The 14846-nt window shown below is 39.8% G+C and overlaps 1 protein-coding gene across 4 annotated transcripts; it reads left to right on the forward strand.

Annotated features, from left to right (window-relative positions):
- The first annotated feature begins 5 nt into the window (after positions 1-5).
- LOC129467827 (tripartite motif-containing protein 43-like) lies at positions 6-12259 on the forward strand. Of its 4 annotated transcripts, none has more exons than XM_063622673.1 (8): positions 65-159; positions 747-853; positions 6295-6709; positions 7328-7423; positions 8493-8723; positions 9715-9737; positions 10372-10469; positions 11578-12209. In XM_063622673.1, exons 2-8 carry the CDS (start codon positions 822-824, stop codon positions 12057-12059), a joined length of 1377 nt encoding a protein of 458 aa, XP_063478743.1. In that variant the 5' UTR covers positions 65-159; positions 747-821; the 3' UTR covers positions 12060-12209. The 4 variants fall into 4 exon arrangements, with proteins under 4 accessions (XP_055108633.1, XP_063478745.1, XP_063478743.1 ...); XM_063622674.1 differs by having other exon boundaries at positions 66-159; positions 758-853; XM_055252658.2 differs by lacking the exon at positions 747-853 and having other exon boundaries at positions 6-159; positions 11578-12259.
- Positions 12260-14846: the final 2587 nt, after the last annotated feature.

The raw sequence follows: 14846 nt of genomic DNA on the forward strand, positions 1-14846 counted from the left end.
TGGCAATTCCTGAGCCCTAATGAACAAATGTGTGGGATCCACAGGGAGACAAAGAAGATATTTGAAGAGGTGGAAAAAGAGCCTGATTCATTTGCTGTGCTGGAACTCTCAGGAGCATGGGGCTCACAGACACTGTGAGGGGCAGCTAAGGAGTACTGGGTAAGTGATGGCTCTGAGAGCACTTTGAAAGCTGGAGGATGGCACAGGTAAGGAGATTAGGGGAAGATGAAGAGCATGATGATTAATCTGTTCTGTACTGGATGTCATGTGGTGCCTAGGTATCAATGATAAAATAATAAATATAATCTGAGTATACTTTCCTTCCTGGAGCTTACATTTCACTGAGGGAGTGATAAAGTTAATAATCATTGTAATAATTTGACTACTTAATGTAATGTTCAAGGCACTGTAAAGAGCTCAATATCAGAAGAGTTTCCGGCTATCCAAACTACAAGTTAAAAAGTCTTTTCTATAAGAAACCTATTTACCAACACTGGAAATAATAGAATAAAACACGCTAGAATAAGCAAGGCATGGTGCAGTAGATTCCAATTCTGCTGCAAGATGCCACATTATCTGTAAATTAGCCCTGCCTATGATTTTCCTATTAAACTTGTTCCATTACATGTTGTGGTTCTACAGTCTGAGATCTTCCCAAATCGCTCTCATATCTCATCCCTTGATTTCTTTATCATTGGGAGTCTGAAACCTAAAACGATTTGCTTCTCTGATGTTCGCATTCATAGTTCTTTTACAGGAGAAGATTATGAAGCAAATGAGATGTTTGTGGGCAAAAATTCAAGAAAACCAAAGAAATTTAAATGAGGAAAGCAGGAAAACCAACCAGTGGATTGTAAGTATTAGGCCTTTTCCCTCAGATTTAGCCTCAGACAGACATGCTAGAAGTGTATCCACTTATCGGGCCGGGCGCGGTGGCTCACGCTTGTAATCCCAGCACTTTGGGAGGCCAAGGGGGGCGGATCACGAGGTCAGGAGATGGAGACCACGGTGAAACACCGTCTCCACTAAAAATACAAAAAAATTAGCCGGGCGTGGTGGCGGGCACCTGTAGTCCCAGCTACTCGGAGAGGCTGAGGCAGGAGAATGGCGTGAACCCAGGAGGCAGAGCTTGCAGTGAGCCGAGATCGTGCCACTGCACTCCAGCCTGGGCAACAGAGCGATACTCCGTCTCAAAAAAAAAAAAAAAAAAAAAAAAAAAAAAAAAAAAGAAATGTATCCACTTATCACTTGAATGGAAATCATCTTGGTTAGGATTTGAGGAAGATTTTTCTCATGGCTTCCAATCCTGAGGGTACAATGCAGCATTGATTACTGCTCAGAGAGAGTGGTCAGGCTATGGAGTAGGAAGACCTGGTACTAAAAACTAATTTAAAAACACAGAGATCGTGATACTGCAAAAAATTATTTGTGAATCAACCATAAATTCCAACGGCTCTCATGTATGCTTTCAGGTATCAATGGATATATATTGAAGAAATGATCAATAATAACCTTTCTTCAGGTGTTTTCGGAAGTCATATAATGAATGAAAGTGGTTTGAGGAAAGAATGAATTTGGCTTACAGTATTATTAAGAAACAATACAAATAAATGAAAGGAAGACAAGAATGATTTATTTCATGGTTCTGTCAAGTGGGAAGACACGAGCTTATGTACTTAGCTTATTGGTAGAATACATGAGTCAGGCTAGGCTTCGTGGTTCATGTCTGTAATCCCAATAATTTGGGAGGATCACTTGAGACCAGGAGTTTTAAACCAGCCTGGCCATCAACATAGTGAGACCCTGATCTTTATTATAAAGAAAAGATGAAAGAGATAAAGAAAAGAAAATGAGTCAAAGTGAATAGAAGAGGTATAAGTGGAGGAGGATGAATTCAGAGTAAATATGTCATCTAGGAAATCCAGGTCCCTGCAGTGCTAGGTGTAGCTACGGGCAGAGATGACCAGAGCTGAGTAGAGGAAGCTGCATTCAGTTCCCCATGAGAAGTAAAACATTTAGAGAAACTTACAGAGGATGACGGAAAGATTTTACAGCAACTTAAGGAAAGCAAAAAGACAAAATGGATCAGAAAAAAAAAAAAACACCTATGAAAAATCTATAAGGAGCTGATAAAAATGTGCCATAAACTAGATGTGGAGCTGCTCCAGGAAAGAACCAATAATATGCCTAAAAAATTTTTGTAGTATTTGAAGTTCATACCCTAGAACAAGCTTGTCCTACCCATGGTCCGTGGGCCACATACGGCCAAGGACGGCTTTGAATGTGGTCCAACACAAATTCCTAACCTTTCTTGAAACACGATGAGATTTTTTTTTTTTTGTCATTTTATTAAAGCTCATCAGCTATAGTTAATCTTAGTGTATTTCATGTGTGGACCAAGACAATTCTTTTTCTAATGAGGCCCAGGGAAGCCAAAAGATTGCACACCCCTGGCTTAGATGGTATTATTTATTCAACACCATAGATATGTGTGTGTGGGGGGTATATATATATATATATATATGTGTGTATACATATATATGTACCATATATATATATATAACATATACATCATATATGTATCTCCTGCTTCTAAGAGGGAGGAACTTTTCCAAGTAGAAATAACATAGATGAAATATAATTCTTATCCTAACCATGAACAAGCAAGCTTTTTTGGAATTTTTGAGTGGATGTAATTTTATATTCCCCTTTATCGAACACTGACCACAGGAAATATTCCCCTCTAATAAGCTTCTTTTGTAGCTTTTTTCTGAAAAACTGGACAAATGTAATGTGGGAGTCAGACAGCATGTGTCACTAAGCTGAGAGCCGTGATATATGTAGGTGACAACTGCATGTGCTGGCAGCATTGTCCAGCAAGGCTTCCTGTCTCTGAGGATGGACCCTCCCTCCTCATCTGGAGCAGCTCCGCGTCAGGCATGTGGCACGACTCCCACAGCTCTCTGTACATGGGTTTCATCCTTTCTAAATGTTGGGTCATTCTCGCTTGACTGTCTTGTAATTGTTGGAAAAGCTCTTTTGCTTCTCTGTCCAGTGCCTGCAGACGCAGTTGCTTCTCCTCCTTGAGAAATAGATGCATCTTTTGATATTGAATATTGGTTATCACCTCACTTAATGACACATAGTCCTGCGAGACATTTGGTTAAAAGGATTACATCTTCTCACTCTCAACAGAAAACTTCAAATAATTATATGCTGGGTGTTATCAAGCAATTTATAAACTTTCTGCCTCACTCTTGCAAGGAGTCTTGAATATTTGTTATTTCTTTCTGTCCATCTTTTTCAATGTTCCTATTCTCTCTCCCTCTTTAAATCAAAACCTATATAAAGACTTCTAGTTTCTCTTCCTGAGACAGTTCTTCACAGTTCTTACTGAGTCAATTATTTCCTCTATTAATCGCCCTTTTAGGATTTTTCCATGTGTGATTTGCCTAAATGTTAAAAAACATTTAGCCATACACCATATTATGCAGATTGATTTTTCCTTTTACTATATTTTTACTCTATATACTATTTTCTATACTATTCTATTTCTTTCCTCTTCCTCACACCCAATCTTGGTGAAATGTCTCATCTCCAGTGTCTGAAAAGGTTTATACCAACCTTCAAATTTGAACTAGAGTACATATCATGCCATTTATCCAATAAACTAGAATTAATTTGATTAGCTTGTGGGGGCTTCTCTATTTGCAATTCCTATTATATCAATTATATCAAACCCCCTCTCTCCAAAAAATGCAAGAAAAAATCTAACCAGCGACAGAGGCAGACTCCTTTCAAAAAATAAATAAATAAATAAACAAACATAAAACTTCTGTTTTGAAGAAACTTAATCATCTATGTGAACACCCACCTACGCCCTATGAAATGCAATCAATTGGAAGAAAGGGGTGTGGTCTTCAGAGATTTATAAAGGGACACTTCAGGAGCCAAGCTTATTCTTCTCCAGAGCCCACAGAGTAGCTTTGCAACTGGCTTTGGGGACTTCCGAAAGCTACCAGCACTGCACTGTGAGACTCTCATCCCTGAGCTGAATTCATCTGATTAGACAGCAAGCTTCGGTGAGAACATAGATATATTTCCGAGGTAAGTACACAATTTCCAGAATAGGAGCTACTATTAGGTTACAAACCAGAACAAAATTTGGGGACTTTAATTTACCTGCAAACTTAGATTATTTTTAGATGAAATGATCTCACTTTCTGAGTTTTAAAAATGGCTCTATTTCTTTTTTGAAATTGTTTTAAACATAATCCATAGGTTTATGGATTAAACATGGGCCACCGTGTTCAGCTATTTATTTATTTGTGTATTTATTTATTTTGAGATGGAATCACGCTCTATTGCCAGGCTGGAGTGCAGCAGCGCTCTTGGCTCACTGCAACCTCCGCCTTCCAGGTTCAAACGATTCTTCAGCCTCAGCCTCCAGAGTAGCTGGAAATATAGTCGCCTGCCACCATGCCCAGCTAATTTTTTTTTTTTTTTTTTGAAATGGAGTCTTGCTCTGTCACCCAGGCTGGAGTGCAGTGCCGCGATCTCGGCTCACTGCAAGCTCCGCCTCCCGAGTTCACGCCATTCTCCTGCCTCAGCCTCTCCGTGTAGCTGGGACTACAGGCGCCAGCCACCACGCCCGGATAATTTTTTGTATTTTTAATAGAGACGGGTTTCACCGTGGTCTCGATCTCCTGATCGTGATCCGCCCGCCTCGGCCTCCCAAAGTGCTGGGATTACAAGCGTGAGCCACCGCACCCGGCTGCCCAGCTAATTTTTGTATTTTTTTTTTAGTAGAGACGGGGTTTCATTATGTTGGCCAGGATGGTCTCCATCTCTTGATCTTGTGATCCGTTCACCTCGACCTCTGAAAGTGCTGGGATTACAGGCGTGAGCCACCGCACCCGGCCTTTTTTTTTTTTAATTTATATATGTATTTTTAGAGACAGGATGATCTAGACATTTTGCCTTGTCTCAGTCTAGTGCTCCTGAGGTCAAAAATCCTGCCTGACTTGGCCTCCCAAAATGCTGGGATTACAGGCTTAAGTCACCCTCCCTGGCCTAGGTTTTTATTTTTATTTTAGCAAAACATACATTTAAAATGCTGACTTATTGTCTAGTGCCTAGTTTTCTTTGTTTTTGTTTTTGTTTGTTTTTTTTTTTTTTTTTTTTTTTTGAGACGGAGTCTCGCTCTGTCGCCCAGGCTGGAGTGCAGTGGCGCCATCTCAGCTCACTGCAAGCTCCATCTCCCGGGTTCACACAATTCTCCCACCTCAGCCTCCCCAGTAGCTGGGACTACAGGCACCCACCACCACGCGGGGCTAATTTTTTCTATTTTTTAGTAGATACGGGGTTTCACCATGTTAGCCTGGATGGTCTCGATCTCCTGACCTCGTGATCTGCCCGCCTCAGCCACCTCGGCCTCCCAAAGTGCTCGGATTACTGGCGTGAGCCACCGCGCCTGGCCTCTAGTGCCTATTATTATTGCACGATACTCACTATTTCTCTGACTGTGTGAAAGAGTAGTGATAATGCTTCCATTATCATTATTTTTTGTAAATTTAATTATCTGTCTTTTAAGGATGTTGTAATATTAACCATTATATCCCCAAATTAACAGGCTGTTCAGGAACAGTAAACATGCCAGAAAGTTTTTGTTGATTAAATTAACATAGCAGCCTAGAAAAACAATGATTCTTAGCTTTACCTTGGAGAGGTACCTTACCTTGATTTGACTGTTTTACCTTGGAGAGCAAAGGCTAGCTTTTTCTGATTTGGGTCAAAGTATGAGTTCTGCTCTAACATTTTCAAGCAATGTCCTTCTGGAGAAGTCATTATGGATGGTTGTTATAGTTAAATAAAATAATGAGAGCAGAAGAGCTTAGTTAGCTTTCCTTCTCTAAACCAATCACTGGCTATTAAGAGTGTTACTGATTTTCAGATCGTTCAAGACTCACCTCTTGAGTTTACAGGTTGATGAAACCCTTGAAGCCCAAGCAATTTGGTGGATACTGACATTTTAAAAAATCCGACATTCTTCCATGCAAGAAAGTAGAGTTTGGAAAGCTGGTCATGTGTTGATTGGAGAACAGTCACTTTTTCTAGAGGTTGATGTCTCCTTGTGCCTTAGTTTTCTATTTTTCCTATTTCTGTCATTGCAAATTAAAGCCTGTATTTCTCTAGAAAGAAAGGATATTATTCAATCACAATCTGATTCAAATTTTGCTTGGATCTTGTCTCTCCAGGGTAGAAGATTAAATTCTTGTGGCTTTCTTTCCTTAGGAAAATGGACTCAGACTTCTCACATGCCTTCCAGAACGAACTCGCCTGTGTCATCTGTTTGAACTACCTGGTAGACCCTGTCACCATCTGCTGTGGGCACAGCTTCTGTAGGCCCTGTCTCTGCCTTTCCTGGGAGGAAGCCCAAAGTCCTGCCAACTGCCCTGCATGCAGGGAACCATCACAGAAAAAGGACTTCAAAACCAATATTCTTCTGAAGAATTTAGTGACCATTGCCAGAAAAGCCAGTCTCTGGCAATTCCTGAGCTCTGAGAAACAAATATGTGGGACCCATAGGCAAAGAAAGAAGATGTTCTGTGACATGGACAAGAGTCTCCTCTGCCTGCTGTGCTCCAACTCTCAGGAGCACGGGGCTCACAAACACTATCTCATTGAAGAGGCCGCTGAGGAACACCGGGTAAGAGATAGCTCTGTGATCACCTGAAAGCTGGAGGGTGGCAGAGTTAAAGAGATTAGAAGGATGATGAGAATCACGGTGATTACTCCATTCTTTACTGAGTGCCAGGTGCTGTTCTAGGCACCAACGATGAAATTTTGAATAAAATGTGCAACTCTACCTTCCTTCATGGAGCTTGCACCCAAACAGAGACTGATTAAGTAAATGTCATTGTTATTGACTCTACAGTTCAATGCTAATGACATTGAAAAGCTACCAAAACTACCAGTGCAAAGAAAAGTATTTTGGAAATATATTTAATATTATTGGACAAATGAGTATGGGAATAGCACACTACAAAATCAGGAGCTAGCATAGTGGGTTCTGAAGCAGGATGTTTCCCTGAACTAATTTAGCTGGGTTACAGGAAATCTTCACTCTTCAGTTCCCTAAACTGTTCTACATTCTGAAACCTCAAACTGAAAAATATCAGTTAAGGATGAGGAATGAAAAATTTTGTTCTTTTTTCCTCTCACTAATGTATTTATATACTATATCCCTTGCCTGCGTATACCACTCAGATTGTGGAGTCTTTGGCAATTTGACTTTCTGTTGTTCAACCCTGTAATTCTTTTGCAGGAGAAACTCGTAAAGCAAATGAGGATTTTATGGAAAAAGATTCAAGAAAATCGGAGAAATCTACATGAGGAGAGAAAAACAGCCTTCTTCTGGAGGGTAAGTATGAGACCGTGAGTCCTCACGACCACCTTGAGACAGGCATGCTGACAACATTTATATTAGCAACTTGAGTTGAAATTTTCATATGCCAGTTTTTGTCATGTGTTTATTCACAGGCTGGAAAACAACCAGACTGTTCAATATAACGATTGTTCAGGTTTTCTGTAAATGCTTTTCAGATAAGTAAAAAATAATATAAATTCTGAAGGGCAAGTATGTGCTTAAAATTAATAAGTATTTCCGACAGAGTTTTCTGTATAAAATGAATTATGAAATACTGATTAAATTGTATATAATTGAAAAATAAAGTCATTTATTGGTGAATATGATATTGTCCAGGGGGAAGAAATCGGGTGAGAACAGTAATTTAAGAAATGTGCCTGTGCTGGTGAAATCTGGTAGCAAAGGACCCACAGGATGCCAGTCCAAGTAGGAGAAAATGTAACATGATGAAAAGCTGAGGAGAAGGGATAAAAAATGACTGGGGGAGTGAGAGGATAAATATGTCATTATTGAGAGGAGAAACACAATGGAATGGGGATTAATGTTCTTCGAATGGCAGTGCAATACAGAGTTTATGGATTTGACAGAAGAAAGATAGGAGACAGAAAAGAGGTAGTCGGTTTGAGAGATGGGGGTTAAATTTTTTACTAAGATCCTTTTTGTGTGATGGCTTCTGATCCTGGTTATAATATGCTAAAAACATTTCTACTAAGAGTGATTGTTCAGGCTATGAAGTACAGAGATTTGAAACAACAACCTAATTGAGTAACAAAGATTATGTGTATTCATGACAATTTAACAATCAATCATAAATTTTAGTTGTTTTCTAATGGTATTTCCGATTTGAGAGGACATATATTTAAACATTTAAATCTAAAGGGCTTTTTTGCAGGTGTTTGGGAATTGATGAATTACATCAATTTTGAAGGAAGGTCTTGCTTAACTCACCATCCTGTTTGTAAAGGATGGAAAATAAAAGAAGGAATGAGGAAGATGAATTTGTGGGTTCTGTGACGTGGAAGTAGGCCTGGGTATATAACCTACAAAATTCATATCCCTACAGGGCGACGTGGTTTTACGGGCACAGATGATCAGGAATGAGTATAGGAAGCTGCATCCAGTTCTGCATAAGGAAGAAAAACAACATTTAGAGAGACTGAACAAGGAACACCAAGATATTTTTCAGCAACTCCAGAGAAGTTGGGTCAAAATGGATCAAAAGAGAAAACACTTGAAAGGAATGTATCAGGAACTAATGGAAATGTGTCATAAACCAGATGTGGAGCTGCTCCAGGTAAGAACGGAGGATGCCCCTTGAGACACTTTGTGTTAGCTGACCTCTACATCTTTGCCTTCCATTGGGTACCAAAGTCATCATTTCCTCATCTCCAGCATTGATGGTGAGAGTCATTCCCACCAGTTATAAACTATAACTCCTACCCTAATCATGGAAAGAAAGCTTTATGGAATTGTACAACTAGATTTCCATACAACATTTTCTACCACAATCTTCCTCCTCCAGCACATTTCATTAAAACTCTGGAAGAAAAAATTTCATGTAAAAATTCTATTTTTAACTCCAATGGATAATACATAGAAATTATGGGAAAACTAACATTTCCTTCTTCCTCCTTTTGGGAAGTCCTAGGTTTGAAATGCCCTTGATTTGAGTCACATTACACTTTGGGGACCAGCCCTGAAAAAGACCACATTGTAGACAGCTGCAGAAATGTGCAGTCACTACTCACACCTTTCTCTCTCACTCAAATTTAGGGTCCTGAATTTATCAGAAATTCATACTGTCAATAGGTCTTACTGGTATAATTGTTAAAGATGAGAATACATTTTAAAAGGGTTGCAGTGATAGTATGAGGTAATTCTAAAGTTTTCAAAACCTAAAGACCAGATAGGGAGAATAATTATTTTTTGTGTGTTTATTTTGAGACAGAGTCTTCTTCTGTCACCCGGACTGAAGTCCAGTAGCCCAATCTCAGCTCACTGCAACTTCTGCCTCTTTGGTTCAAGCAATTCTCCTGCCTCAGCCTCCCTAGTAGCTGGGACTAAAGGCATGCACCACCACACCCCACTATTTTTTTGTGTGTGTCTTTTTAGTAGAGATGGGGATTTGCCATGTTGTCCAGGCTAGTCTGGAACTCCTGACCTCAGGTGATCCACCCACCTTGGCCTCCCAAAGCGCTAGGATTACAGGTGTGAACCACCTCACCCAACAAAAATAACAACTTTCTAAAGAAGTCATTTTTTTTTCTCTCTCTCTCTCTCTACAGGATTTGGGAGACATCGTGGCAAGGTATGTTTTTGGCCATCAGTGCAAACTGGAGCACAAGGCATGCTATGAAAAACATCAAGCTGTTTCCGACAAAGTGAAAACATAATTTACTAACACCGTAATGTGTCAGTGTGATTGTGTGTGTATGTGTAGTCACGTGTTTGTGTGGTATGATGAATGTTACCTATGCCTTTTATCAGACATTAATCTTTTCTTAATTTCCCAAGTGACTCCGGGGTTTATGTTTTGAAGAGTGCAATACAGAGATTGCTAGAATACAGTTACCTCTTTTTGTGATTCAGAATCATAATTAGAGATAAACTATTTGGTGGCAGATAGGGAGAGAGGCATTTATCTTCCAGTGGCAGTAGGTTGGAAATGGAGTGAATAGTTAGAAAGATTCCCTAAGAGCCACAAACCCATCCTAGCATTGTGGAGTTACATTACAGTATCAGAAGTGGGTTTGAATGAAGCATGTTCTGTTGGAAATGGAGTGAATAGTTAGAAAGATTCCCTAAGAGCCACAAACCCATCCTAGCATTGTGGAGTTACATTACAGTATCAGAAGTGGGTTTGAATGAAGCATTTTCTGTTGGAATCTGTTTCTTACACACAGACATCAGAAACTTAACCAACTCAACCTACTTGCTTGCAGGAGTGAGTCTGCCCTGCTGCACATGCCCCAGCCTGTGAATCCAGAGCTCACTGCAGGGCCCATCACTGGACTGGTGTACAGGTTCAACCGCTTCCGAGGTGAGTGTCGCCCTCTTGGTGGGATCAACATGCAATGCCTTCGATTATGGTTTTCTATGGGCAGCTTTCCCAGTGTAATGATCGTTCATCTAGAAGAAGAGAATAGCCTGTGAATAGGTATTTATATTTATAGTTTCACTATCATCAAACAGACAAAACTAAATAAAAGCTGGTGAAATGTAATAGGAATCAGCCATATAACAAATTTCTTAGAAAAATGAAACATGCAGAAGGGCTCTTTTGGACTTTAGGAACCATTCTCTGATACAATCTCATGTATACAATTGTTACATGAAGTATACAGAACTGAATTCAGGACATTTCAATTTCAAATTCAGTGCAGTTAATGACTGATTTGAGTGACAGTGTTTTTAAAGATACATTTCAGGTGAAGTTTCATAGCATTTGTAATTTCAATCATGTTTTTAATCAACTAAAGCATATATGAGTAACTTATATAACAATGCAAAAACTGAGAATCTGTGAACAATGGGAACATGATTTGGTGGTTGATGAGGTCTTAGATAGAACTCCAGGATAGATCATGACAAATCCAGCAGAATAAAAGAAGTCTGTGCCTGAATCTGGCATGAAAGTCAGATAATTCTTGCAAGGAATCTGCACTTTTCAGAAGGCAGATTCAGATTTTCTCTTTAAGTATGAATTTGCTAGCTTAAGTGACAGATCATAATATTTCTGGAAAGTGATAACTTTTTTATTTGGGACTGAGAAAGGTTCCCCACCTCATCTCCTGGCCAAAGCCTCCTGCTCTGCCCTGACAGAGAAGAGACAATGAAGGTTAATTTTATTGCTATGGACTTGGCTGCAGTGCAGGAGCTTCCAGTTTTTCAGTCGTTATGAAAGGTCGCTAACTAGACATAGACATGACCTTCCTCCCCTTCATATTTTTTGAGTTTATAGAAATTGTGATCATCGTAGTTTAGCCATTTACTTGTGCAGATACCCTAACACCCTTTGATTCCAACATTTTTCCAGACAGAAGTTTCTTTCTAATCTTGACCTGTGTTCTCTAGTGAGAATCTCTTTCTTATCTGAACATAAGAATTTATAAACTGCTTTTCACTGGAACATTCTCTTTTTTCTACAGTGGAAATTTCCTTCCATTGTGAAGTAACCAGTCACAATATCAGGCTCTTTGAGGACGTGAGAAGTTGGATGTTCAGAGGTGGATCTTTGAATTCTGACAGATCTGACTATTTTGCTGCATGGGGATCCAGAGTCTTCTCCTTTGGGAAACACTACTGGGAGCTGGATGTGGACAACTCTTGTGACTGGGCTCTGGGAGTCTGTAACGACTCCTGGATAACGAGGAATAGCACAATGGTTGAATCTGAGGACATACTTCTTCTTTTGTGTATGAAGGTGGATAATCATTTCCGTCTCTTGACCAACTCCCCAGTGTTTCCTCTCTATGTAGAGAAACCTCTGGGCCGGGTTGGTGTGTTTCTTGATTTTGAAAGTGGAAGTGTGAGTTTTTTGGATGTCGCCAAGAGTTCCCTCATATGGAGTTATCCGGCTGGCTCCTTAAATTTTCCTGTCAGGCCTTTCTTTTACACTGTCCACAGATGATCAGGATTAAGAAAACTCACTGTTTGGGAACTCCATATACAAGGGAGCCTGTCACTGTTGATACAAAGAAATCGTACTGTTCAGGCTTTTTTCTACTTTAGTGTCACTTCATTTTATTGCTATTAAATAGAAAATTTGTCAAATGCAAAACTTTTTGAACATTTTCTTAATTGTAAGAAAATACGTATTGTGATTTTCAAGTGTTTGTGAATTTATTGGATGGAATTCTAGAAATATGTGGGTGTGTGATTCCAACTTAATGATCTCATTCAGGAAGAAATTTTGCACACCATGGACAGACGGGGTTTTGTACAATGCACTTGTAAGTGTGAGGGTTTCCTCCTATTAATACAGTAAATTCTACACCTCATCACTTTGGGGGGAAAAGTTTATTTTACACAGAAGTTTTCACTGAATCTTTGGGCTAGAACAGGAATTTTAACAGTCATGCATCCTATGGCAACAAAATACATTCTGAGAAATGCATTATTAGGAGATTTTATCATTGTGTGAACATCAGAACACACTACAAAAACCTAGATAGTATATCCATCTACAGACATAGGCTAATGGTACAGCCTATTGCTTTTCTGAGAATTCACTAGCAATGCCTGAGCAAGAACCAAAAGGGTTTAACCCACATTGAATTCTGTAGCTGTTTAATAAAGCAAACAGCATCACCCAGGGAATAATAGACAGATGTGCAGACTCTCTGCTTTAAAATGTGTTTATATTTCCAATTCACACAGACAGAATTCTCATTGATAACCTAGAGACCAGAAATAACCATCACCTCATGTTACATTGGAAACATATTAGTGTCGGGTAAAAAAAAAAACAAAAACAAATAAACTAACTAAATTAAACCAAAACAAAAAACAAAACAAACAAAACCCAGTTCTGATGAAAACCCAGTTTATAGTGAGTCTGTTGAGTCTGTCTACCCACCAAATGGTCATTTTCATAATCACCGATTAAATAACGGAAACATTCTACTTCCAGTCCAGCAGATGATCCTGGCTGATGTCTGAGGTTCCTTGCTTGGGGCTGTTACCTAGAATACATTCAAACAGCCTCTCCAGGTAGCCGCTTGGGCTTTCTCACAGCATGGTAGATAATTTTCCACACTGAAGATTCCCATAGAGTCAGGAGAATTGTATACTACCATTATTCTACAGAGTAAAACATCAGCTGTAGTCCCAACCCTACACAAAGTAAAGGGACTAGAACACACACACAGCAGTAGCAGTCTTGAAGTTACATCATAGAAAAACAATGTGGGATGGAATATATATTTTAGCACTCTTTTAGAGAGAGGGGGAGAGGAATATAACCTACTACACCTACTCTTCCTAAGAAGTGGACATTGAGGATCTATATCCAGAGACTGGGGGTCCTGTAAAACATGAGATCCAACGAGCCCCTTACAGAAACACCATTCAAGTTCCAGATTCCTGTAAAAGGGCAATTGACAATTGACCAGGTAAATATTCTTTTGGAAATTTTCTTCAAGATTTGGTATCAACTGGACAATCATTATGAACACAACACAGCAAAATCACTGAGGAAGATGCACATGACACTGGAGTAGAGGGGGGAAAGGGGTGGTCCATCTCCTTCAAGATGACCAGGGGCAGAAACAGTAATTCTAGGTCAGTGAGATAAAAAAGGTCAGGGCATCCTTGTCAGGAACCCCCTTCTGATGTCTATACATGGCTGCAAACTATTCATGTAGGCCTTCTGAATGCCTTGTACTTCCCAAGATTTCTTGATGTTAAGAGCCACTGACTGGGGTTCATAGTACATAGAATACCTTCAGCATAGAGGCTGACAAAGTCTTTCCCTCAAAAGCCAGAAGTCCAGAAACCTGTAGCCGAGTCATCCACTGGACCTTACCAGTAAGTGTGGGCTGAAGAGAGAGACACTGGCTTTAACCTCAGATAAAAGCTGTTCCATTCTCACTGCCTTGTAGCCTCTCATACTCAGAAGGGAAGGTGAGGCTAGGTCCTGTGACTATTCATTCTTCCAGACTGTGAAAGTTTTTAATGCTGACTCAGAGAAACGTCCTCTTTTACTAAAATATAATGTCTATTAACATTCTGCTGCAAAAGAGATAGGCCCTGTCTTGTCACAGTCCTCTCAACCTGTGCCCATATGTTCCACTCCTCTGGCCCTTACTGAACCATAATGCCTGCCAGAATCACTCTGAAATTCTTCTGCCCCTCTGTCAGTCTTCTGGCCCAGTTCTCAGAACACAGGTCCCTGTCTATCCACTTTCCAATGATCTGTCCATGCCCTTCAAATACACAACATAAGAGAAGTTGATCATTAAAATATCCCAGAATGGGAAATAGGGGTTGCCTGTTTTGTCTGAGACCAGCAATGCAGATGCAGGATTCTAAGGGAGGAGGAGAAAGCAAAAGTTGATGCCCTTGAAACTGCTCAGTCACATCCTTGTGACATCTAAAAGGGTGAAAGGTATTCAGGGTTAAATAATTGGAACAGAAGGAGGACAGTCAAGTTCAGGCATATATGGAGAAAGAGAGCTTCTATCAGTGCCTGACACCAAGTAAAACTCTTTCTTTAATGGAATGCACCCATAAATGTGTCAGAAAAATAACCCTTGGTGAGGAAAAGCAAAGTTGTAGAGAACAAGGGGTAAAGAAGACAAGAGGCAACATTTCCTGCATATTTCGAAATAATTCTTCAGTGCTTACATTTCCTGGAATTGCCATGAGGCTAAAGTGTATTATCACCCACTATGAAAAAGTCAGCTGAGAGTAATAT

This window comes from Symphalangus syndactylus, chromosome 18 (genome assembly GCF_028878055.3).
Source record: "Symphalangus syndactylus isolate Jambi chromosome 18, NHGRI_mSymSyn1-v2.1_pri, whole genome shotgun sequence".
NCBI lineage: Eukaryota > Metazoa > Chordata > Mammalia > Primates > Hylobatidae > Symphalangus > Symphalangus syndactylus.